General features: G+C 36.3%; 2 protein-coding genes across 2 annotated transcripts; both read left to right on the forward strand.

Moving 5' to 3' along the window:
* The first annotated feature begins 136 nt into the window (after positions 1–136).
* On the forward strand, positions 137–7,630 carry mettl21e (methyltransferase like 21e). Its single transcript, XM_030122636.1, has 5 exons — positions 137–681; positions 5,092–5,249; positions 5,333–5,450; positions 5,555–5,652; positions 7,098–7,630. The coding sequence occupies exons 1-5, from the start codon at positions 654–656 to the stop codon at positions 7,425–7,427; spliced, it is 732 nt and encodes a 243-aa protein (XP_029978496.1). The 5' UTR covers positions 137–653; the 3' UTR covers positions 7,428–7,630.
* Positions 7,631–11,427: 3,797 nt separating this feature from the next.
* On the forward strand, positions 11,428–26,367 carry mettl21ca (methyltransferase 21C, AARS1 lysine a). The gene is made up of 11 exons (XM_030122578.1): positions 11,428–11,495; positions 11,875–11,990; positions 12,088–12,248; positions 13,989–14,106; positions 14,194–14,910; positions 16,809–16,969; positions 17,086–17,203; positions 18,147–18,797; positions 23,861–24,021; positions 24,138–24,255; positions 25,511–26,367. Exons 2-11 carry the CDS (start codon positions 11,885–11,887, stop codon positions 25,894–25,896), a joined length of 2,697 nt encoding a protein of 898 aa, XP_029978438.1. The 5' UTR covers positions 11,428–11,495; positions 11,875–11,884; the 3' UTR covers positions 25,897–26,367.
* Positions 26,368–26,596: the final 229 nt, after the last annotated feature.

The raw sequence follows: 26,596 nt of genomic DNA on the forward strand, positions 1-26,596 counted from the left end.
TTTCTATTAAATTTCATTTCATTATCATTCTTTTGAAATGTTGTGAAGATGGACTTAATCCGTGGTGAATGCGAGTTTAGTGCAGGTACGTCATCTGTTATGTTAATGGTCAGACTGATATAAAGTTTCACTGCCACACATACCTTGAATTTCTCTCAGGTAGTATTTCGTCGTCTTCTGCCAGGTTAAATAAAATCAACTCGGCCTCAAACACAAACAGAAACTACCTAATGCTTCTAGCACTTGCACAAATTTTCTCTTTACTTGTTAAGTTACGTAACATTTTTCACCCCCCATCTTTTTTTAACCTGGGCTTCCTCTGCAGTCAGCAGTCTGTCTGAGCAGATGCTGCTGTCAGTCACTTTTTACTGCAACACAGTCCACAGTGGGCCACAGACACGAGGTGGAGCTGAGGGCCGGGTGTGGTAGTTGGACGAGAAGTTGGGGAACACTAGTATTTGTGTGTGTGTGCGGATGTGTGTAACTTAACACCATAAAAGGTAACATCTAACCAGCAGCTAAAGATCTTCATCCACATTGACACAAATCCAGAGGACTTCATCTGGGACTGCCAACTAGGATATTCTCTTCTGGGCGTTTTGCCCTCCTGGTTGGAGCCTTCGGACCTGGAGACTCAACGGTCCAAGGCCATCATGGAGGACTGCAAGCCCAAAGACAAAGGTGAGGATTTGTTGGAAATGTGCAGCAATAATGCTTACAATGACAGCTGATCTTTATTCTTTTATGAATTTATAGATACTTTACATGAAAGATTATGAATGAGCTGCATGAAAGTGATCTATAGCGTTCTAGACAATATGCATGTGTAATCTGTCAGTAAAAATAAATCCCCTAAACCAGCTCGGTAATATCAAAGACAATGTTCTTCATATCCCCTGCAAACAACTGCAGATCTGCTTGTTAGAGACAAATATAACTGCTGTAGTATCATCAGACTATGGCCAGGTTTGGTCATACATAAATCATCGAATTGACCTCCGGAGCACTTCCTGACCTCACCCAACCTTTCTACACTGTAGCTCTGTGGGCTCCCCTGACCTTCTCAGTGTTTCATAACTAAAGCCCTGAGTCAGATGCTTCGAGTTAATACTGACACATATCTGGAGCCTCACACACTGGCATGATGTCACAACAAACACAGTGGGATCAGTGGGGCATTATGAGCCTAAACGTGATTCATTTATAGAGCAGACTCATCACTCATTTATATGTAAAGTGATACGGACATGGCTGCTTATACGCTTGATTGAAGGCTAAAATATTTCAGTACGAGAACCGGAATTTTTATGACAGAAGACTATGATTGAAGTTTGTAGGGTTATTGAATGCGGATAATATAGATTTTATTCATCGTATGCACGATTATACATAGTTCAGTGAACAGTGATGTGTATTTTCGAACCTGCAGCCAATAATAAAGTATCGAAATACAGAATAAATATGCTGTCTGTATCTTAATATTGATGAAAATCTTGTAAAAGTTGTTTGATTTTGGTGCACCGGCATTTCAAGACATCTGCAGGCTGCTATTGCACAGCAAAGTAAAAACATAACTGAAATGGAGGTATGATGATGATTGATAATAAGAGTAGACAGAGGTTTAAAGTAGAATTATACAGCTCACAGATACAGGGGTTGGACAAAATAATGGAAACACCTTAAAAAATCAACAAAATCTAATTTAATATGGTGTAGGTCCGCCTTTTGCGGCAATTACAGCCTCAATTCTCCGAGGTATTGATTCATACAACTTGTGAATTGTTTCCAAAGGAATTTAAAGCCATTCCTCAGTTAGAATACCCTCCAACTCTTTTAGAGACGATGGCGGTGGAAATCGACGTCTTACTTGAATCTCTAAAACTGACCATAAATGCTCAATAATGTTGAGGTCTGGGGACTGTGCCGGCCATACGAGATGCTCAGCTTCATTAGAATGTTCCTCATGCCATTCTTTAACAATTCTAGCTGTATGGATTGGGGCATTATCATCTTGAGGTGAAGGTGTTTCCATTATTTTGTCCAACCCCTGTACAAGTAGAAGTCCCTGCACCTGCATTGATTACAAACACTTTAAAATGACATAAACTCAAGTGGGAAAAAAAAGACTGGAGGGGCATTCATCAGTGAATGAATTGGCTGCTAATCTACAGCTTTAAAAGTATAATATCCTCCTGAGACACAACAATGCATTTTAGTCCTCTGTAGGGGATGAAGTAGTAGGGTTTTACAGCTTTATTTATTTAAAAAAAAACTGTCCACTGCAAAGGATATTTCATTAAAAAAAAAAAAATCTGTCTGAAAAACCTGTTGCATCATGTTCTTTCCAATCAAGACAATTATTTAACGTAAAAAAAAAAAAAAAAAAAAGCCAAAACTTTCCTTTCGTGGATCTCAGGAGGATATTTATGAAAAGTAGTATTCGTAAATAGAGAAACTTCTTACATTTCTGACAGCTTCTCAACTTCACAGACAAATACTATAATAATATTCATCCTTAAATATGATGTAATATTAAAAGTACAACTAATGCAAAAACATAATCACTAAAAAGTTATGAATATCCCATCAGCTTTATAGTGGAGATAAGCATATTGTAGGTGTGAAATGTTATTTGACAAGATAAGATATGACTTTATTAATCCCACAAGCGGAAATTCCAGGTTTACAGCAGCAAAGTACAAGCGCACAAGAGCAAAGAAGTGCAAAAACAAGATATACACAATCAAGAAAGCTATATATACTATTTACAGCTGCGCGCATGCTGATCATGCCGCAGGTTTATTTACTGTTTTACTGTACTGTTAACTGTACGGGTATTGCACAGAATTTTTGGAGCAGTTGTTATTGTGGAACCTGACAGCTGCAGGAAGGAAAGATCTTCAATACATCTTCTTCACACACTTGGGGTGTCTCATTCTGTCACTGACGGAGCTCCTTAGTGCAGTGAGTGTGTGTTGGAGGGAGTCTTAAGTCTTATTTGTGTTACTGTGAGTGTGGTAGTTGAATTATCCTACCACTGTATTGCACAGGTTGAAATTTGAGTGAGTTTAACCCTTTCATGTATGAATTATGAGAACCTTACTCAATATTTTTTTCTTGAGTGTTTTTATTCCTCTTTAGGCATGAAAAAAACAATGCAAATGATTTTTTTTTTTTTTTATGAACCAATTTTTTTGGAGTCACAAAAATGTCCACTCAGCTGAACACCATGCATTTAATTTTTGAAGCTAAGAAACATATATTTAAAACCCATCATCAGAAAGTGATAAACTGTGTGAAAACTATGAAATAAAAACATTTTTCTTGCAGCTAATCTGATGTTTTCCCACATTTTAACATACTCTAATTAGGGATGTTAGAAAATATCAGTTCTGCAATACATCACGATATTTCATTTCACAATACTGTATCGATATTAAAAAGTACTGTATCAATATTTTTAAAGTATTTATTCAAATGCAGATATGGCAGAGGTTCATTTTGTTTTTTGTTTTTCTTTATTGTTTATATCTTATTTATTATTATATAACACAGTTTTATTAAATAATGGTTATTTTACGAATCCTAAAAGCACTTTTTACTGTTTGAGGCAGATGGTAGTTACTTTGGAAACGAGGAGAATTAGAAAAAATTTTGTGATATAGCATTAGATCCTCTTCTGAAATAAAAATGTGTTTAGTATTTGTACATATTTCTGGTGTAATTCAATCCTTCCAGGAAATAATCATTAAAAAAAAAAGAAACAAACAAAAAATTGCCTTTTTAACAGTATCATGATATATTGTGATATATTGTATCGTGATCCTAGTATTGTGATTTGTATCGTATCGCCAGATTCTTGCCGATACACAGCCCTAACTCTAATACTAGTTACACTGGTCTACAAGGAAAATGCTTCCAGAATAAAAGTAATGAAATTTTACCACATGAGAGTCACTGATAAAGAAAAATCAAGTAAAAAATGCTGGTTGGCTGAACTTTCCAAGATACAGCCTTGGGTGAAAATGTGAAATTCAAGAATTAACGAGAGAATGGGTTTGACTCAAAAGGAATATTTGTCTCAGAGCTACAAGATCTACTTCAAAACACTGTCTGCACATTAGAATACATTCACTTTACAGGTACTATTTAGTGGAAGATTTATAAAACTATTATATAAATGTACATAAACCAATATATATGTGTAATAACACTTAATCTTATACCTTGAAAACATCAGCAAACCGGCACTTTTGTCATTTATTTTCCAATTAATCTTATTAAAATACGTAACATTTAGCACATTTAATCTCTGAAGCAAATCATTTCTAAAAAACTGTAGACCAGTGTTATTACTCACTTCATGGAGATAATATGCACAAAAAAAAAAGAAAGAAAACTGTGTAGGAAAACTGTTAATTGCAGTCTAATAACAATTAGCAATTGATTTACACTCAAACATGTTAATGGGTCAAAATAATGTAAAGTAAAGTAATGTCCCATCAGAGAGCGAACTTTAATTGATCGCCATTCCAACATTTATTTCAATACAAAGTAGCTCCTTGTTTTGGATCCCTTATGGTCCAACTAGAGCAAAAATTAATTTAAAAGTAAAAATGTGGGTAATTTAGCAACACTAATCTGTCAGATTGTCTCTAAAATGTCCCGTCAGAGAGATTTCGAATACCGTGTTTTGACCTTATTGCAGACCAGGTTTATCAAGAACAACAAAGTTACAGTAATGGTATGAATTGCAATGTATGGGATGATGCAAAAGTGTCCACTGTGTTGGCTGATATGCAAATAAAACAACAAAACCCATGAATATACAAGAGAACAGCTGGAGAATAACTGTCCACTGTAGTGATCAGTATGCATGAAAGGGTTAATAAACATTTTCATGGCATAACACACAACCCAAACATGAAACTAATAACATCAATGAATTTTGGTGTTGTGGGATCATGTGCAGTTTCTGTTTTTAGTGCGTTTCTCCTGCAATGAAAACCTATTTTGTCCCGTTCTATTAAATATGACATCTGTGCTGCTCTGTCCTGTTGTTGTTTTCCTCTTTTGTAAATCCTGCTACAGGTGCTGCTGAGGATGCCGAGCTCGCCAAAGCCATAATGGCTCATCGGTTCCAGCCTCCCGTCAAGGTCTCAGAGGCCTGGGAGGGGTACATCTTTTCTGGTCTGGAGATCTGCATCAAAGAGTCGACGGACTTCTACGGAGCTGTACTCTGGCCCTCGGTACGCACAAACCCACATTCACTTAACTGAAGCAGCTACAGCACACCTGTCATGTTGAATATTTGGCCTGTTTCATCCAACAGGCCATGGTGTTGTGTCATTTCTTGGAGGCCAATCGTGACCAGTACAACCTGATGGACAAAAATGTGATTGAATTGGGTGCTGGAACCGGGCTCGTCACCATCGTATCCAGTCTGTTAGGTAGTGAAACAGGAGCAGTCAGTTTCTGTTTATGTGTCACTTTATCCTCCATATGTTCTGTGTCTTATTTACCTATAACTCTCAGGTGTATTCTGTCTCTTCAGGCGCTAAAGTCACCTCCACTGACCTCCCAGAAGTGTTAGGGAACCTCCAGTACAACGTGATGCGCAACACCAAAGACCACTGCAAGTACATTCCTTTGGTAGGTTTTTAGTCCAACTGCCCGAAGGGTCTGATGGACTACTGGTATCAGCTGTCATCTGTCTGTCCATCCGCTGTCCGTAAACAATTTATCAAGAATGTTCACCCAAACCGTCAGTCAGAATGAGTGGATATTTGTTGTGCAACATCTTTAGATTAAGGTCTACCAAGGAGGTTCAAAGAATTGGAAAATATTGATTTTTGAAATTTTTAGGAATTTTTGAAATTTTACAAATCCCCATTGGTTTATAATGGGAAAACGTTCAAAGTGCTATAACTTCAAAACAGTTGAAGATATTGATATAATTACTATTGATAATAGATAGGAAGTCACATATGGGCTTTCATTTGGTGCCATGACCTTTGACCTTGAGTGACAGTGAAAGGTCAAACTCAAGGTCATCTATGTCCAGATTTCTAGAAAGTCCTTCTCCAAGACCGTCAGTCACAATCAATTGAAATTCATAGCAGAGGTTTCTTGGGGCAAGGTCTACCAACTTAGCTCAAAGAATTGGGAAATACTGATTTTTGAATTTTTCATGAATTTTTCAAATTTTAAAAATCCCCACTGGTTTATACTGGGACAAAAATCAAAGTGCAATAACTTCAAAACAGTTGAAGATATTGATATAATTACTATTGGATAGATAGGAAGTCACACATGGACTGTCATTTGGTGCCATGACCTTTGACCTTGAATGACACCTCACCCCCCAATCACCACCAAAATTTAATCATTTGTTCCTTGTGCCAGTATCAACATTTCCTGAAATTTCCATCCACATCCGTCCATAACTTTTTGAGTTATCTTGCACAAAGACAGACAGAAAGACAGACAGACAAACCAACGTCAGCAAAAACATAACCTCCTTGGCGGAGGTAAATATGCCGTTGGACTACAGGACCCTTGGGCCTATTTTTATATTCATATACTATAAACACACATGTAATGTCCCGTTAAAGAAAAAAACTCTTGCAGAATTAAGGAATAAAATTTATTAGTTTAACCCTTAAAAACTAGAATTATTTTTGTCACAACTTCCAAATAATTTTTTTTGTCTTTCCTAAGATTTATCACCATTTATTATAATACTCTCTATTTATCTGTGAAAATCAGGTATTTTCCAATATTTAATTTATTGATAATGTAGATGTTCATAAAAGCTCAGAGTGAATTCAAACATGATTGATCCAACTCCTTGGGTCTTACTGGTGAATCAATGTTGTAGAAGATGACGGTGTTTCCACGTTCACTACAGAGCCTCTGAACGTCCAAATGGGTCATATCTGATGACCAAACTGCATTTTATATGAATTATTTACATGTATTAATAGAATTAGTGGATCATCACTTAGTAAACATCTTAGATCAGTAGATGCTTTTGGCCAGCGGAGGACATTTGGGTTTTTATGGGTTAATAATATCTTCTCTGAACCATCTCTCAGGTCACTGAGCTCATCTGGGGTCAGGAGGTGGAGCAGCGTTTCCCACATGCCACACACTGTTTTGACTACATCTTGGCAGCTGATGTGGTGTACGCTCACCCTTTCTTGGATGAGCTGATTGACACTTTTGATCATCTGTGCCAGGAAAACACACAGATCTTGTGGGCTATGCGTTTTCGCCTGGATCCAGAGAACAGCTTCGTGGATCGCTTTCGGCAGCGTTTCCACATAGAAGAACTATACGACCTGCCCAGCCTCAGTATCAAACTGTACCGTGCCTGGAGGAAGGACAAAATGACTCACGGCTGCTCAGGAGAAACTGCTGCCTGAACTGATAAACAGAGATCTGTGTCATGCAACTTAAAATATGGCGAGAGGTTTAATGGGATTTCCTGGGACCTTCTTATACTATATGTTCTTATACTGATGTTTAACTCAGTGGCATCTTACTCAATATGTCACGTTTCAGAAATTGGATGTTTTATATTTCTTTGTCATAACATCAGACAGTTTGCCAATAAATAACATCAATTACAAACGGTGAAGTCTTTTGTGGATCTTTTAGCATGAATCATCTTGAGTTCATGTAGAACCATGAATCTAAACCTTCTTTATTCACTCAAAACACAGGTGATTCTAAGTTCAGCTGAAAGTATCAACCCTTTATAGTTCAATCATGGAAATACTCTGAAATTTAAAATTTCAACTTTAGTATGTAACAGGCCTCTTTTGTGAAATTTCCCACATTTTTTATTGTTATGTGGAAAATCAAGGTCAATGAAGTTACCATATTTGGTTCCTTACTTGTAAGTGGCAAAAAAAAAAAAAAATACAAGAAGTAAATATAAAAAATAAAGAAAAACACATGTAAGGTGAAAAGAACATGTATTTTAGAACATTAGAACATCACTTTTGGAACATTAGACCAACATAAGTGCTGGTCCAGACCCCTGTCCACATCCACACTATCCCTTTGAACATCATTGCTTACATTAGTACCATTACTTCATGGTACCTAACAAAGCAGGTACACTCACGGTTCATGCAGAGGTGGACCTTACAGACCCCGAGATTGTTGCCTCATAGTAACTGTTGCTGTCACTGTCTTGTAATGCATTCGGAAATTACCAAAAATAGTCACTTGCCAAATACAGCACAGTGAGTACTACTACTACAAAATACTCACTGTCTAAAACAGTACACTTTACCGCTGACACATGAACATTTCTGCCTCCATACCATAACTGACTTTAATGACTTGAACCACATTTAGGTTTATTGACATTTTAACCTCCAAGTGACAAAATAGGAACATTTATGACTCTGGTTTATGAGGTATGTCGTTGTCATTATAGTATTTTTAATCTGAAAAATGTGTCCTATAATGGATTTGTGAGCCTACTCATCCTAGTTTTTTTTTTTTTTTTTGGCAAGGAATAGAATAGAATAGAATAGAATAGAATAGAATAGAATAGAATTTTTTAATTTCTGTGAAGTGCTCAGAATAAATACACAAGACAATTATAAGATTTGTTGACTGAGTATAGTGCCACTGCATGCATCCTCACTGCTGTAATGTGGCAAAGATAAAGAAAATAGAAAACAATATCTAATTTTGACGTTATGATTTTCAGATATTACACTAATAAAAAATGCTTTGGCTGTTTACAGCATATTATATTGGATTAGCAATTTACAAACAAGATGCTTGTGTAGTTTGAGTTTATTTCAAATGAATGGTAGAAAGAATGAAAATGGTTGAATTACGATGATCTCAATGACCCTTTTGTTTATTATGTTACTGTTAAAAGAGTTAGCATGTTAGCTGGTTACTACTTCATCTATATTTTGATGTTATAGTGACCTTAGTACGTTCTTATTACGACTGTTTTACTCAAACATACTTTTTTTTTCATTTGAGATGTTTTATCTAGTTTTGTTGCAACAAAAGAAAAAAATTGCTCCTTTCTACATTAAACATTATTTAGAACCATAATTAAATACATTAGAATATTTGAGGATGTGTGTCTTTAATAATGGGAGTGGTATAGGTATGAAAACACACCAAGATATTAAATAAATACATTCCTGTCTGGGTCATGAATGAAAATAGCTTGGCTACTTGATGGTTAAAGTAAAAAATTACGGGGTTTTATATGATGTATGTTGTATCTTAACTGTGTTGGATCCTGTCTTGATCAGGAGTCTTTCCCAGTTAAATGAAAGTTCAATAAAATACCAACTAATTTAATTATTTTATTTTACATTTATGTACGTTTGAACCTGCTCAGTCTCCTCTGTTCATCAGGTACCAGCTGAAAAGGATATTCTCATAATGAATATTTCATAAACAACAGCATTTTTTATCAACAAGCTTAGATTCCAAAGAATGTGGAGCCTGTTAGGGGACATAGAGAGAAAAAAATAATCGGGTCAAGTTTTGTGAGATCTTGCAAAAGTTTTGCTAGATGTCGCAAAACTTGACCCAATTTTTTTTTTTTTTTCTTTAATTTTTTTTCTCAGTGTCCCCTAAGGGGCTCCGTAAAAGAAAGGTAACACCTATGATATTGATGTAGAAGTGTCAGAATCATTATCAAATGTACAGTTTCAGAGGAAATTCAGCTAGAATATAGCAAAAATAGACAAATAAATAAAACTTTTAGCTCTAACTAAAGAGAAAAAAAACATACTACTAAGAATAAAACCACCTGATAATCATGGGTTAGTTAGTCTGAACAGGTTAAATATGTTTACACAGCTGAAAATATAGAACCAGGCAATGCACACCAGAGTTTTCCTCATTAATGCCAAAACATTTGATATGTATGCTTTGAACTGAAAACATGAAACATTGAGCAACTGAAATGAAATATCTCATTCTAACATGTTACTATGTTTACTGTGTTACCATGTAACACACAAATATTTCATGTTTGGGAAACTCACCAGTCAGTTTTATTCAGTTGGAGGGAGTGAGTCAGAGCCATCTGACCTATTAAATCTGATATCTAATTCATGATTCCTGCAGCATTTTCAGGGTTATTTTTTTCTACCGTGTCAGTTCTGGTCGATGTGATGGATATGTGTTGTTTGGCTGCAGTAACGGGTGACACACGGGCGGTGCAGAGCTGGATTACAGAGGAGCGTGGCCAATAAAAGGTTGTGTATCATTGTCAAGATTAACAAATGCTCAACAGCTGAACACTGCTTGGCCTTGGAGAGACATCTGCTAACATTATAACTCTTCCATAACGCTCCTAACAACCCATCACTGAGGGGTAAAGCGAAGACGTTCAGCTTGAAAAATTCTCCTCTTTATCCGTAAAAGGCTTCTCCATATTAACAACACAGCCGGACAATGACCTCAGCCCTGAGCACTGCTGTTGACATCCTGGACAGACGTCAACTTCAGCTTCAGATGCAATGTGATGATACCTGAGGATATTAGGAGGCACTTCATGGCATGGTCAAACGCTATGCAACCAAGGGGGTCTAATTGAGGTTAATGTTACAAGACCAGCCTTCTTTTATTTTAGCGCGGATACGTGGGGCTGCATGCCAGACTGATCCTGTTTCCTCCCATCTCTGGAGAAGCAATTGAGGCTGTTGGAGGAAAAGGGAGCGAGAAAACTCTTCACCCCATAGGTTTCTTTTTCATTTATACTTTTTAGATCTCCTTTCATTCTAATTTAACTTCAGCGTCTGACTTGAATCCTGCAGAAGTCATGCATATTTAATAACACCCAAGATGTGGAGTCTTTTCCTTGCTTTTGCCCACATACATTCATAAGGCTCTGGGCCAAAATGCTTCTGGGCAAAGCACAAATCATGGATTGGCCTGGTTTGGAGGAGGGCTCATGCCCCCTGTGGCTGTCTGTTACTATTTGTAGACAAGCATATAAATCAGATGTAACTAGTAGTACTTGGAGTTACAATTTTATCCATAAGATTTTTGAATTTCCCAGAAAGAAAGCACACATTTATAAACATAACAATCACAATTTTGGTTCTATCTGCTTTTAGTATAGATTAGTAATATCCAGTATTGATCAGGGTGGGGTTACAGAGTGTAAGAGAACCCTAAATGTGACACCGACAACATAGACGAGCTCAAAATTAAGATCAGATCGTTGGAATTAAGGCCTTTCTGTATTTCTCTGCTGCTACCAGTCTGTTCTTGTATTTGTGTGTGTGTGTGTGTGTGTGTGTGTGTGTACGGTCTGCCTCTGTACCTTCTTGCTTGTTTATGTCGCATGACTCTATAAATACCCTCCTGCCCTTGTGATGATGATGATGGGTGTGTCCTAGGGGATGCTGAGTATAACCTCGCAGTCAGAGGTTTCTAGATGCAGTAACGTTGGTCTTCAGATGTTTCTTTAGGAAGAAAAGTGGAACCAGGTAGGTCAAAGGTCACAGGTAGGTAATATCAGAGTGAGATTTGCATAGTTTGCAGGGTTTACGTGTATGCAAATGATTAAAAATAAGCTTTAAAAGTGCATTTAAGAAGTGCTGTTTTGCATGTTTTCTGAACTGAAATGTTAAAACTATAGAAAGCAGTTGGAGCTAAAATGAAGTGATAAATTGTTGTGAAGCTGCTAACAAAAGTGGAGTCAGAGAAGTCATAGAAAAATTTGAAAAATGTCGAAACGAGACAGAAAAGACTGAAAAAACAACAAAAATAGTAAAGTTTTTTAATCAAGATTATATCAATAAAGGGATTACAAAACAGCATATTGTTGAAGATTTAGTAGATTTGTTGTCTTTTCCTGCAGTGTAGAGGCTTTTTAATGGAGACATTATCTACATACCTTGTGGAGGAAACCAGTCATGTGAGAAGTGAAGAGGAGGAGGAGGAGGAGGAAGAAGAAGAAGATGATAGTGATGAGGAAAAAGGTAAAAACAACAAAACAAAACAAAAAAACAAAATGATGATAATGGTTGACATGTAAAGACCACAAGGGATGTGTTGTCTGACTTTTGTCTTGTTTAGATGATTCATGTATTGACGAATCAGCTGTGCAGAAACAGCAGAGACCAGCCTGGGCTCCACATTTCTTCTTCATCCTGGATAAAGAGGTTTATAATTACGTCGGCCAGCAGATTGTCATTGAAGAGGCTGTTGACTCCTATGGGGGCATGATATGGCCAGCGGTGAGGAATACTGTTTGTTATTATATCATTTTATCGTGCATTATATGACTTATATATGCGTGTAATTACACTTTTCAGCTTTTATTGAATGGCTGTATTTATTATTTTGACCTTTTCTGCTCCGTACAACCTGCAAAGAGGAATGAGGAAAAATATAAAAGCCACCTTTAAAGTTCAGTGTGTAAGATTCATGATGATCTAACTGCAGAGATGGAAAAAGGAATTCATAAGTATGTTTTTATTTGTACATAATCATGAGAAAATAAAATGTGTTATTGTTATAACTCAGTTTATTTCCACGAACATTTCCATGAAGTTCACCATGTTGTGGCACCATGTTTCTACATTCAGAACACATTCCTCATTCATCATTTTGAGGGATATCCAGTGTCTACTGAATGCATCTTTGATGTCACTTTAATTATAAAAGACCAGGACAGATAAAGTAGCCAGACTACCTTTTATTTTGTCATTTGTGTTTTGTACCAACAGGATATTGGATACTATTCAGTTAATTGCAATTATGTAACTTCACTATGAGATATCACATAAAATCACAGTGAACCTTTAAAAAAGTTTGAGCATTTTTTTGAGTTTGTTGTTGGATGTATATATATATATATATATATATATATATATATATATATATATATATATACAGGGTGGGGAAGCACAATTTACAATGAACATTTAGTTGTTTTTTCTCAGCAGGCACTACGGCAATTGTTTTGAAACCAAATATTGATGTCATAATCATACCTAACACTATTATCCATACCTTTTCAGAAACTTTTGCCCATATGAGTAATCAGGAAAGCAAACGTCAAAGAGTGTGTGATTTGCTGAATGCACTCGTCACACCAAAGGAGATTTCAACAATAGTTGGAGTGTCCATAAAGATTGTTTATAATGTAAAGGAGAGAATGACTATGAGCAAAACTATTACGAGAAAGTCTGGAAGATACTATTAAAGAAGAATGGGAGAAGTTGTCACCCGAATATTTGAGGAACACTTGCGCAAGTTTCAGGAAGCGTGTGAAGGCAGTTATTGAGAAAGAAGGAGGACACATAGAATAAAAACATTTTCTATTATGTACATTTTCTTGTGGCAAAAAAATTCTCATGACTTTCAATAAACTAATTGGTCATACACTGTCTTTCAATCCCTGCCTCAAAATATTGTAAATTTTGCTTTCCCACCCTATATATTCATATATATATATATATTAAATTGTATCTTTATTTGGAATGAACAGGTAAATTCACCAGCAGATCAGCATTGGTAAAAAAGTGACAAATGTCATTCCAGTTTTTATTTTGAATTCAAAAGATGCACTTCACCAGCCCATAGGGCAAAAGAGTCCCGAAAATGAAACGCCTTGGATTGTGGAACAAAGTTCATTCATCCTTGTAGTGACCATTCTCCTTCAATATCTTAAATTTCACAGCCATTGCATTCAGGTAACCACAATGGATATACTTGGATCAATATTTTAAGGTCTTGAGATTTTTATTTGAAGTACAAAAATCCAAATTTCAAGGTCAATGCTTTTCTGGTTGGATTCTTCCCTTTAAGAAGTATAGAAAAACATACATGTCTATTACAAATATGAAGAAATTATGTTGAAAAATGATGGAAAATATAATTGCAGTTTCCTCTCCCCCTTGAAGGCCACACTGATTAGCCATCACAGTATTTGATGTTAATATTGACTGTAAATGTCATTTTAATCTCCTCAGGCTCTGGCTCTCAGTCAGTATCTTGAAAGTCACAGTGAACAGTTGAGTCTTGTGGATAAGACCGTCCTGGAGCTCGGGGCCGGGGTTGGCCTTGTGTCTATTGTGGCAGCGCTCCTAGGTATGAAACAGAAAACGATTCCTTCACTTAAAGCCTCCAACTCTTGAGGATCATGTTTTATGAGTTTTGTTTTATTGTGACCTTCAGGAGCCTGGGTGACCGCCACAGATCTCAGTGATGTTTTGAGCAACTTGAGAGTCAACTTGTCTAGGAACACCAGGGGGCGCTGCAGACATACACCCCAGGTGGCAGTTCTGTCCTGGGGCTACAACCTGAAGGACACCTACCCTACGTCAGTGTATCACTATGACTACGTCCTGGCGAGTGATGTGGTCTATCATCATGACTTCCTGGATGAGCTCCTGGCCACCATGAAGCATTTCTGTCAGCCAGGAACCACCCTGATCTGGGCCAATAAGGTCAGGATGGAGTGTGACATGAGGTTCACCAAGAACTTCTTAAAGGCATTTCACACAAGCCTGTTGTTTGATGATGGAGACATGAAGATCTATATGGCAACGTGCAAAGAGGAAGAGGCAGTGGGTGACATGGGACTGGACATCCAGGACCCGCTGAGAAAGGAGGAAGATGAGAATGACAAAGAGAAGCTTGAGGAAGAAAAGCAAAGAGAGGTTGAGCGAAAAGAGGAAAACGATGGAGACGGAGATGGAGCTGGAGATGGAGATGAAGATGATAAGGAATATTGTCGAGATAAACCTATAACAAATAAAGATGTAGCAGAGGAAGCACATTTAGAAAACAGTGAAGAACAAGAGGACAGTGAGGAAGATGAAACTGGAGATGAAGATGATAAAGATGATGAGATGGATAAACCAGACAGTGTTACTGATGGAAACGTAAATAGTGAGTCATTATCATGTTTAATTACACACAACTATAATAACAATAACATAAGTATAGGTAATAAGTGATGATAAAATACTTATTGACATTAACGTACCCATATTTTTTTTGGTTCGGTTTGTTTGTTTGTGTGTTTGTTAAATGATGACATGATGACATCAGCTGCCAAAATAAACTACAATATGTGTGAGGGGTGGGGTTTGTTTTGATTGGTATCATCTGTTTGTTAATGAGTCTAAATAAGTGTCAATAATAACACTGCTGTTATTGTAAAGATAGACATTTATAACCACTTATAACAAGAAAAGCACTTGGAGAGCACAGACCACCCCCCCACCCCCCTCCCGATCACCACAAAAATGTAATCATTTCTTCCTTGTGCCAGTATCAATATTTCCTTAAAATTTAATGAAAATGCATCCATAACTTTTTGAGTTATCTTGCTAACAAACAAACAAACAAACACGCATGCACGCATGCAAACACACAAAGCAAAGTGATCACAATACCTCCTGGCAGAGGTAATAAGCATGTTGATGTGTTACTTAAAACTGTGCGACAAATTATTTACAATAGGATTACAAATGCATTATTGAGTTTAACTGCCTAGTATGACTCCCAGTTATGTCATTGTTCAATCTTTTTTGTTGCTTTAAATTCTTTGTTATGCAATACACTTCTGAAGTGAGAACAGTGTCTCTTTAACTTTTATTCATCCTACATTTATTGTGCATAGTGCTTGGTTGTTATATATAAACTGAGCTGAGGATCAAATCACTGTGAAATGTATCACAGTTTTTGTAGCTCTGAAAGACATGCAGATTGTTTTGGTTTGATCATATAGATATTAAAAGGCAGAATATATCTAATAATTGAACTGAAACAACTAATAAAACCAGCTATGTTTATAAGTATTTAATAGTATGTTTTATTGTTTGAAATATCAATGAATAGCCTTGTTTGGAACATTATAAACAGTACAACCTTCATACTTTGTACGGTAGTGACTGCATTTTGTTTTTTTTTTTGTCTTAGCGTGTTGTGTTACGTTGTATCTTAGCAGGTTGCTCTAAATGTGTCTGATTAAATTAGTGGCAAGATATTTAATTTGAGATATGAGATATGGGACGTGAAGCCAAAATGTGTTGAAGCCAATGTTTTCCCCCTCCCAGGGCAGATTCTGATGATCAGTCTCAAATCCTTAAAGGAACAGAAGCAATGATACATGTTTTTTCACAACAGTTGTGGTGTGTCTCTAATTTGACTAGATACTGATGTAAGTAAGTAAAGTTTTATTTATATAGCACTTTTTAAAACGACATGTTACAAAGTGCTTCACATAAAGGAGAGATAGATCAAATCAAATCAAATTTTAAGCCAATTTACAGAAACCCAACAGAATCCTCCAGGAGCAAACACTTATGACTGGTGACAGTGGCGAGGAAATACTTCCCTTTAACAGCAGAAACCTCGAGCAGACCCAGACTCCTGAGGGATGGCCGTCTGCCTTGACCAGTTGGGGTTAAAGCGAGAAAGTAAAGGAGAAAAGAGAGAGCGATAGAGATAGAGAGAGACTGGTGGAGAGGGGAAGAGGGGGGACATAGGGGGAGATGCATGCGCAGAAAACTGAACTAGAACATCTATAGAACAGTATAATAAACACTATCGTAACTATATGGATAAGTGAGTGATGACGATGAAGGTGGAGAGAGGCAGGACCACAGCAGCAGGTCCAGAGATGATCCTGGGAAAACCTGTGATGATCCTGGGAAAACCTGTGAATTCTGTGCATGTTTTTATTTTACCTTATGAAGCTTCTGAATCTTAAGTATTCTTCATTGTGTTGGAGTGTGGAGAACTCATCTCTGTGTCTGAAGTCATCCATCTTCTCTTCACAGGACAGGTGCAAATACAACAGACAGCTGCTCAGCCGAACAAAGTGTCAGACTTGAAGTTTGGTACCTTTAGTGGCTTTGATAAAGACATCTACCATTACGTTGGGCAGGACATTGCCATCCGTGAGTCCATAGACTCCTTTGGGGCAGTGATGTGGCCGGCAGTGAGTATGAAGTCACATATGATACAGAGAATAAACACACAACTGTGGTTCTGATATTCATTTTACAACCAGGAAGCATTAATGATCCATGTTACAAAGCATGATCTTTCTTGTAGGCGCTGGCTCTGTGCTCCTTTCTGGACAACAACAGGGAGAGGGTGAACCTGAAGGACAAGAAGGTGTTGGAGCTGGGAGCAGGGACGGGACTGGTGTCTATTGTGGCAAGTCTTCTGGGTGAGCCGTCACTAAACAATTCAGACAAACTGTACATACTGAACACATGTATCACAAGAAATGACATTTGATTCAAGGTCAATTTATGTTAATACAGTAGTCAGTTTAAACATAAAAGAAACAAAAGAAGCTGTAATTACCCTAGATCAGGGGTGTCAAACTCATTTTAGTTCAGGGGCCATATTCAGCTAAATTTGATCTGAAGTGGGCCAGACCAGAAAAATAATAACATAATAACCTATAAATTATGACAACTCCAAATTTTTGTCTGTGTTTTAGTGTAAAAAAAAAACAAAAAAACATTAAATTATGAAAATACTTACTTCTATAAACTATCCAAAAAAAAAAAAAAACTCTGAAAAAATTGAAATTGAATTCATTAATTTGGTGTGACATACATTCAACTAAAAAACACATATAAAACAGAATTTTATGTCAGCACAAATTTGACCAGGAACCAAAGGTCCCTAATTGCTCAGTTGCGAACAGGAATCCTTCCCTTGGCTTTAGAAACTGGGAGATTCACCCAAACCCCAGAAGAAAACAGATTTTGTGGACTGTGTGATTTGGGGGAAGTGGAAAATGAATCACATTTTCTTTTGTATTGTCCTCTATATGATGAACTGAGAGCCCCTTTGTTTGATGATATGTGTGTCCGAAATCCTGATATGTTCTGGAGCACTGATGATGACAAGATGAAATGGTTGTTTAGTTGTAATGTATATAAATTAGCATTATTTGTTTGTAAAGCATGGAAAAAGCGGCAGATGTGTTTGTTTAAATAGGTCAGTATTTTGTTTTGTTCATATCTATTGTGCCTATTGTCTGGTGTCTGATTTTTGGTGTGTATTTTTGGTGTCTTATAAGCCCATGTAAGACACAATAATAAAAACATTCATTCATTCATTCATATGTGACATTTGACGTGTTTGTGTTTCCTCAGGAGCTGCTGTTACAGCCACAGACCTACGAGACGTCCTGGGGAACCTCAGGGCTAATGTGATGAGGAACACCAGAGGGTGCTGCAGACACACACCCCAGGTGGAGGTCCTGTCCTGGAGCTACGACCTGAAGGACACCCACCCTACATCAGTGTATCGGTATGACTATGTGCTGGCAGCCGATGTGGTCTATCATCATGACTTCCTGGATGAACTCCTGGTCACCATGAAGCACTTCTGTCAGCCAGGAACCACTCTGATCTGGGCCAATAAGATCAGGATGGTGAATGATCAGACTTTTGTTGAGGACTTTAAAAAGGCTTTTCACACCAGTTTATTGGTCAGTGATGGAGACATGAAGATCTTTATGGGGACATGCAGAGAGGAAGAAGAAGAAGAAGAGGGAGATGGTGAGGATGAAGAGAAGGAAAAACAAAATGATGCTGGTCCAAAAGAGGAAAATGATGAAGACGGACAACAATACTGTAGAGATAAAGTTGTTGAACACATTGATGTGGTGGAGGAAGCATGTGTAGAAGGGGGTGAAGGACAAGAGAATGAGGATGATGAAGATGATGAAGAAGACGAGACAAATAAACCAAACAGCATTGGATCATGTTGTGAGACCACGACTGGTGATGACAACATCACAGGTGAGTCAGCATCATGGTCACACCAAATACACACAGCATACTTTTACAAATATATAACATAAGGCTTTGTATAAAGATCCGTGTAATAAGTGATCGATAATGGTAATAAGTCCTCACAAGATGATTACACTGGGTTACAAAAAAATGTTTTTTTCAAGTTGTCTAGGTTTTTTCAACTGAATTAGGACCATTTTGCACCGCTAAATCCAAAAATGACATCTGTTTTTCTCAATCAGGTCAGGTTTTTTTGACTTGATTCCTGTTAGGTACAATGGTGTATTCACCGCAGATGTAGCAGAATACGTCAGGCTTATTTTTGCAAGATCTTCTAGTCGAAGCCATTTCATTCACCTGTAATATTAAAAAAAACATTAATCATAAATTGGCAAAAGTAAAATCTTCAGAACTCGTTTATTGCAAGAAATATGAAAGAATTTTGTATCATATGATGTGAAAATGCCCATAAACGTAAGCAAAAATGTTAAAAAGCCAATGTGTAGCATAGTTCAGAAAGTTGACCTGATTGAGCAAAATTAATGTGATTTTTGGATTCAGCACACCAAAATTATCCTAAATCAGCTCAAAAAACTTCAACAATAAATTTGTTGTTGACCAGTGTTATTAACATTATCATATGTTAATAAAAGTATATGAAAATTACTAAGCGCATCATAAGTCTTTATTTTTAGATTAGAAAACAGCAACACAAGCATTTATTCAGAAGCATCTGCTGTTAAAGAAGTTCTTTTGTGATTTTTATTGCAAGCATTTATTGAATATAAAGGCAAGACACATAACACTTTAGTTAAAAAAGAGAAATGATGTGGGTACATATGAAACTAATCCCTCTCAGTCTTCACTTTTGTCCGTTAGAAGTGTGTGGTATTGTGTTTACCTGCAAACACTTATTTTTGTGTTTTCCTCTTATGTCATTTTTGCACATTTTTAGATATGGATCTTTCAGCAGCGCCTCCGGTCACTTGCATCACTCACTGTGTAGAGTGTGTGAGTTGACCTCTGTGGTGTAAAAATATGACAGTGGTTACGTGACTTTCTCCTCTTTCCGGATTATGTGCTCATGTGTGGTGTACATCTATTTGTCTGAGATACAAAACCCAGGGCCAAGCATAAACGGAGGGAGAGAACCTTCTAAAACCACAGCAGACAGCAGGAACAACATGCATCGACTGTATTCCTTTAGAAACTCAAAAAGAACAATCAAAAATTTACTTTTTATCTCACTGCTTTTTTTCCTCCTTCACCTTCTCGAACAAAGATGTTACATATAGGCACTTTGTGTACAAGAAGAGCAATTCATGGGAAATTGCAAGTGATTCACACCATTAGATGGATTTTTCCTTAATTATAAGCAGCAAAAACACTTTATATCTAAATTCTACTCTGAGATGCAGAGCTTGAACTTGGGTAAACTTTCATGGTTAAAAACGTCTTGGTGTACCTTGCTCAGATGTGTAATAGATAATGATGGGTGAGATGACATTTTGCAATTACCCTCCAGGATTTCTATCTGCAACAGATCTAAAGAGTTACAGTATAATATTGTGCACAATATCTATATATCTACATATATCTATAGTAAGTATGAAACAGGAACTTCAGCAAATTGCCCCAAATGTAAATCTTGTGTAGGTATTGGGTTGCACTGTTTGTGGGAATGTGAAAAAATTCAGTTGTTCTGGAAGGCCGTATACTTAACCCTTTCATGTATACTGGTCACTACAGTGGACAGCTACTCTACAGCTGATCTCTTGTATATTCATGGATTTTGGTGTTTTGTGTTTTTTTTTCTTTTACACATATCTTTATTAAAGTTTTAAGACACTACATATATTTTCTGACATGAATTGGTAACATTATGTAGATCTCCCCTGAGCATAAACCCCCAGAATCACGAGCCCTCCCCATAGTTTTCACACAATTTATCAGTAAATACATGTTTCTGTGCATCAAAAATTAAACATGTGGTGTCCAGCTGAGTGGACTTTTTTGCAACTTCATGAAAAATAGGTTCATATGAATTTTTTTTTTCATTATTATTTTTTGTAAGTATTTTTATTTTAGTTATTTGATTTATTTTTCAGAAGAAAATTTTAAATTGCATTGTTTTTTTCATGCCTAAAGAAGAATAAAAACACTCAGGAAAAAATTTTTGATTAAGGTTCTCATAATTCGTGCATGAAAGGGTTAAGTATTAGTACAACAATAAGTCAACAGGTACCAGTAAACCCACTTTTATGTCTGCTAGGGAAGGTCCCTGCTTTTCTAAAAGAAAATGAGGATTTATTTATTTATTTATTTAATAGGGACAGTGCATATTAATGAACATCTACAACAGTTGCAGCTGTAAATATGCCAGATTGTAGCAGCAGTGCTAATTTCCATCTGTAGTCCCTAGGCAGGTGACAAGAAAGACAATTGACAAAAAGGCAAAATATTGTAAAAGACATTATAAAAAAAAACAGTACAAAGAAATGCAAAACATCCCAAAAACACACAGGACAACACAGTGAGGATGATCTACTGATGGTCACAGGCTTGGTTTTCCTTCATCCAATGTTTAAGTTGTGATTTGAAGGAGGCATATGATTGTGAGTCTCTTATGTTGAGCGGTAAACTGTTCCAATATTTAGTCCCAGTGACTGAAAGTGCAGTTTGTCCAACAGTAGTACGCCTGCGTGGCACTTCACAGTCTCCTCGAGCTGTGGCCCTGGTGACCCAGGATGTGACCCAGGCACTTTTAATGCTAGCAAGGAAAGCCATAATGGTAAAATGGGTTGGAGAAGACCATCCTTCCATCCCTATGTGGAAGTCTCTGATCTCAGAAGTTGTGAAACTGATAAAACTAGAACACTATATTAATAAAAGGACTCGTATTTTCCTGCAGAAATGGAGGAAGCCACTGGAACTTTTGGAAGTGCAGTATAATTTGGACTTAAATACCTAACATGATGCATATTTATTACTTTTTGTTGTAAAGAAATAACATTATTGATTCATATACGTATGTGTTTTATTTTACTATACGATATGAGCTATTGTGCAAACATTATGCATGCTACCTCAGTGGGCTAGTGATGTTGCACAAGCATATAGTACATAAACCAGTCTTGCTGTAGTGTCATTGTAATTTAAATTTTTGTCGACTATTTTTTATGTTTGTTTGTTTATTGTTTGTAAAGTTCATAAAACTTGAATAAATAGAAAAAAATTTCAAAATAAGATGTTACATATTTTACCTGTATCTAACCAGCCTTTACCAAGATTTTTTGTGGTTTTATAATGTCTGTTTCAAATTTTGTTATACATTAAACAGGAGGAAACTATACATTTCACTTTTTCCTCTATTAAGGTTATTTCATCTTTTTTTTTTTTTTTAATGGACTGCACTTACATTGCTTTTCTGCATCATTAGTCAGAGGGCTCATGATAATAATTAACCCATATAAACCAAAACATCCAAAAGCATCTACTGATCTAAACTGTTTATTACTTGTGGATCCACTAATTTTATTAATAAATGGAAGTAATTGCAGTAAAGTGCCATTCCTCAGCTTTAAATCATAATCAGATCGGACTCATGTGGATGTTCAGAGGCTCTGTAGTGAAACACCATCATCTTCTACAACATTGATTCGCCAGTAAAACCCATGGAGTTTGATTAATGACAGTTGATGGACACACTTGTTTTTACATTGACTTTTTGATATCTTTGCTGAAAAAGTCCCTTTTTATTCCGTTTTTTTTTTTTTGTTTGTTTGTTTTCTGTTTCTGATGAGTTTTTATGAACATCTACATAATCAGAAATACATGATTTGCACTGAAAAATGCAAAATGCAGAGGATAATATTATCATAAATGGTGATAAATCACTTTAAAATGGTTAATTTAGGAACTGCCACAAAAGTAGCACTGGGTCTTTATGGGTTAAACAAACGGAGGACTGTATTGCAACGTTATCCACTCAAAAAACATAATTCACTTTTTAAAGCTTTTGTAAATGGAAGAGATACAGATTACTTTACCTTTAATAGATTTTGATGCAGCATAATCCATTTACTGGTTATTTTAAAGTAGCTGCACTACAGTAATAAAACCAGCTGCTGAACATTTAGAAGACACTGTAATTGTATGAGTACTTAAGCTGAAATGATTTTTTTTTTTTTTGGTCATAGTTTATGAAAAACACTATATAAGGTTGCGACTGCATTTTGTTTTGTTATCTTAACCCTTTCATACACGAATTATTCCAACCATAGTCAAGATTTTCTTCTTTCTTCTTGTTTTTATCCCCTCTTAGGCATGAAAAAAAAGCAAATGAGTTTTTTTTAATGAAGTTACAAAAATGTCCATGCGTTTAATTTTTGAAGTACAGAAACATGTTTAAAACCCAATATCAGAAAATGAGACAAAAACAAATGAAAAGATTTTAATCCTACTAATCTGATGTTTTCTTACATTTTAACATATTCTACTGCTAGTTGCTACTCACTTCATGGAGGTAATATGCAAAAAAAAAAAAATTGTCTAACAAATAACAATTGATTTACACTAAAACATGTTACTGCAGATCAGGTTAATCAAGAACAGCAAAGTTACAGTAATGAGATGAATTGCAGTTTATGGGATGATGTATAAGCGTCCACTGTGTTGGCTGATATGAACCAAAACAACAAAACCCATGAATATACAAGAGGACAGCTGTAGAATAGCTATCCACTGTAGTGACCACTATGCATGAAAGGGTTAATGTGATACCTCATATCTTGGCAGATTGCTTAAAATGTACTTGATTAGTTAGTGGCAAGATATTTAATTTAAGATATGAGTTATGATTCACATGTAGCAAAGCCAAAGTGTGTTGAAGCCAAATTTCACCCCCTCTAGGGTAGGCTGGGATGATCTACTGTTTTTACTGCTGCAGAGTATGAAATCCTTAAAGGAAAAGAAGCGATGACTCATGTTTTTTTTTCACAGCAGTTGTATTTTGTTTCTACCATATGAATATGTTGGAGCTTCTGAAGTCGTTCATCTTCTCTTCACAGGACAGGTGCAAATACAACAGACAGCTGCTCAGCCGAACAAAGTGTCAAACTGGAAGCCTGGTACCATTAGTGGCTTTGACAAAGACATCTACCATTACGTTGGGCAGGACATTGTCATCCGTGAGTCCATAGACTCCTTTGGGGCAGTGATGTGGCCGGCAGTGAGTATGAAGTCACATATGATACAGAGAATAAACACACAACTGTGGTTCTGATATTCATTTTACAACCAGGAAGCATTAATGATCCATGTTACAAAGCATGATCTTTCCTGTAGGCGCTGGCTCTGTGCTCCTTTCTGGACAACAACACACAGAATGTGAACCTGAAGGACAAGAAGGTGTTGGAGCTGGGAGCAGGGACGGGACTGGTGTCTATTGTGGCAAGTCTTCTGGGTGAGCCGTCACCAAACAATTCAGACAAACTGTACATACTGAACACATGTATCACAAGAAATGACATTTGATTCAAGGTCAGTCTATGTTAATACAGTAGTCAGTTTAAACATAAAAGAAACAAAAGAAGCTGTAATTACCCTAGATCAGGGGTGTCAAACTCATTTTAGTTCAGGGGCCATATTCAGCTAAATTTGATCTGAAGTGGGCCAGACCAGAAAAATAATAACATAATAACCTATAAATAATGACAACTCCAAATTTTTGTCCAAAATTTGTGTCTGAAACCAACCCCAGACAAGTGTAAAACCAAATATCCTTAAACACAAAATGGATGAAAACGCAATTAAAAAAACTCATGCAGTATTGACAACAACAGAACAATGACTGATTAATTCATTGCAACGTTGTTTCATTGCTATTTCAGATCAAAAACCATTGGTAGCCACAGTGTAGTAGTATTTTTAATATAACCTCCTAACACTGTGAAGTCATGATTGTAATTTCATGAAAAGTAAAAATAAAACAGAATATAATGGTGGACATATGTAGAAGTATTTAACAAAAAACTAAAGAGTTGGTAGAACCAGTTTTCCACATGTAATGATGGAACAATCCATGTTCCATCATTACAATTCATCCACATTATTATTATTATCATTATTATTATTATTAACATCAATAATAATAATAATAATAATAATAATAATAATAATAATAATAATAATAAGAAGAAGAATAAGAATAAGAACAACAACAACAACAAGTGGTGCCAGGCACAACAAACTCCGCCCCTCGCACGTATTTTGCCCATTATAAGTAAATGGGAAGAATTTAAAAATGCATAAAAAAATATTACTTTGGCCTAGTGTTCCCAAAATGTAACCACATCTATTCTGGGTCACTGGCAATCTATAAACAAAATTTGGTCTGAATTCACCAAATAGTTTTGCTGCTACAGTCATTTGAAATTTCGCCCATTATAAGTAAATGGGACAAAAAAAAAAAAAAGCTTTAAATATTCATAAAAAATTTTAACTTTGACCTACTTTTCCCAAAATTTAATGACATTTATTCTGGATCACTAGCAATCAATACACCAAATTTGGTCTGAATTCAACAAATAGTTTTGCTGCTAGAGTGTTAACAAACAAACAAACAAACCAACCAAACCAAAAACAATAGCCCTTGCCTCCCCTTCGGGGGGCGGGGTAATAAATGACTGTTTATTAAATGAGTGTTTGTGTTTCCTCAGGAGCTTCTGTTACATCTACAGACTTACCAGACGTCCTGGGGAACCTCAGGTTTAATGTGATAAAGAACACCAGTGGGCACTGCAGACACACACCCCAGGTGGAGGTCCTGTCCTGGGGCCACGACATCAAGCACACCCACCCTACATCAGTGTATCGCTATGACTACGTGCTGGCAGCTGATGTGGTCTATCATCATGACTTCCTGGATGAACTCCTGGTCACCATGAAGCACTTCTGTCAGCCAGGAACCACTCTGATCTGGGCCAATAAGATCAGGATGGTGAATGATGTGACTTTTGTTGAGGACTTTAAAAAGGCCTTTCACACCCGTTTATTGGTCAGTGATGGAGACATGAAGATCTTTATGGGGACATGCAAAGAGTGAGGGATGGAAAAGGGGTGGATGGTTTCTAAAAGGACTGAAGGGGGCTCGGCCTCAGCTCTTTTTATTACTTCTTATTGAGGAAAAAGTAGGATATTCTCAAATGCAATTTTCTGTCTTTTAAAAAGAACATATTTTAGATATTTTTGTGGATCTGCTCACATAAACAGGACCTGACCTTGTGATCCTGGTTTGATACTACATTTAACATCAAATGTCTCTTACGTGAAGGTTTAAAACATGTTACTCAGAATCAGATGAGGATCCTCAAACATCTGCAACTATTCATTTTACTCATTTTCATTTTTCTGCCAATATGATTAACTTTTTTTAAGCTTAATATGAGTAAGGATTTGGGGCTTTCTGTGTCACACATAATAGTAAAGCAAGTATCAAATACGAAAGTTTTCATTTGTTTTCTTTTTCTATGATTTCTGTACTATTTAAATAAATAAAATTTTATTTCTAATGTTATTTCTGGACATCTTTTTTTACATGGAATCAGTGCTTTAACAAGTGATAAAAAGTAATTGAGTACTTCTATCCAAGCCCTGTTCTAAAGTACAAAATGAGAGGACTTTTTGCTTCAGTATTTCCATTTTACACCACTTCATACACTTTTCCTCCACTCTATCAGTAGTAAATATTGTAATTTTTACTCCACTACGCATCTGACAGCTTTAGTCATTTACTGTAATAATTA

This window comes from Sphaeramia orbicularis, chromosome 3 (assembly GCF_902148855.1).
Source record: "Sphaeramia orbicularis chromosome 3, fSphaOr1.1, whole genome shotgun sequence".
Lineage (NCBI taxonomy): Eukaryota > Metazoa > Chordata > Actinopteri > Kurtiformes > Apogonidae > Sphaeramia > Sphaeramia orbicularis.

Coding starts and splice junctions, on each gene's coding strand:
- mettl21ca (XM_030122578.1), top strand. CDS start 11,885: ATGGAGACATTATCTACATACCTTGTGGAGGAAACCAGTCATGTGAGA. Junction 16,970..17,085: donor GGGCAGTGATGTGGCCGGCA/GTGAGTATGAAG, acceptor TCTTTCTTGTAG/GCGCTGGCTCTGTGCTCCTT. Junction 18,798..23,860: donor TGGTGATGACAACATCACAG/GTGAGTCAGCAT, acceptor TTCTCTTCACAG/GACAGGTGCAAATACAACAG.
- mettl21e (XM_030122636.1), top strand. CDS start 654: ATGGAGGACTGCAAGCCCAAAGACAAAG. Junction 5,250..5,332: donor GAGCTGTACTCTGGCCCTCG/GTACGCACAAAC, acceptor TTCATCCAACAG/GCCATGGTGTTGTGTCATTT. Junction 5,451..5,554: donor CATCGTATCCAGTCTGTTAG/GTAGTGAAACAG, acceptor CTGTCTCTTCAG/GCGCTAAAGTCACCTCCACT.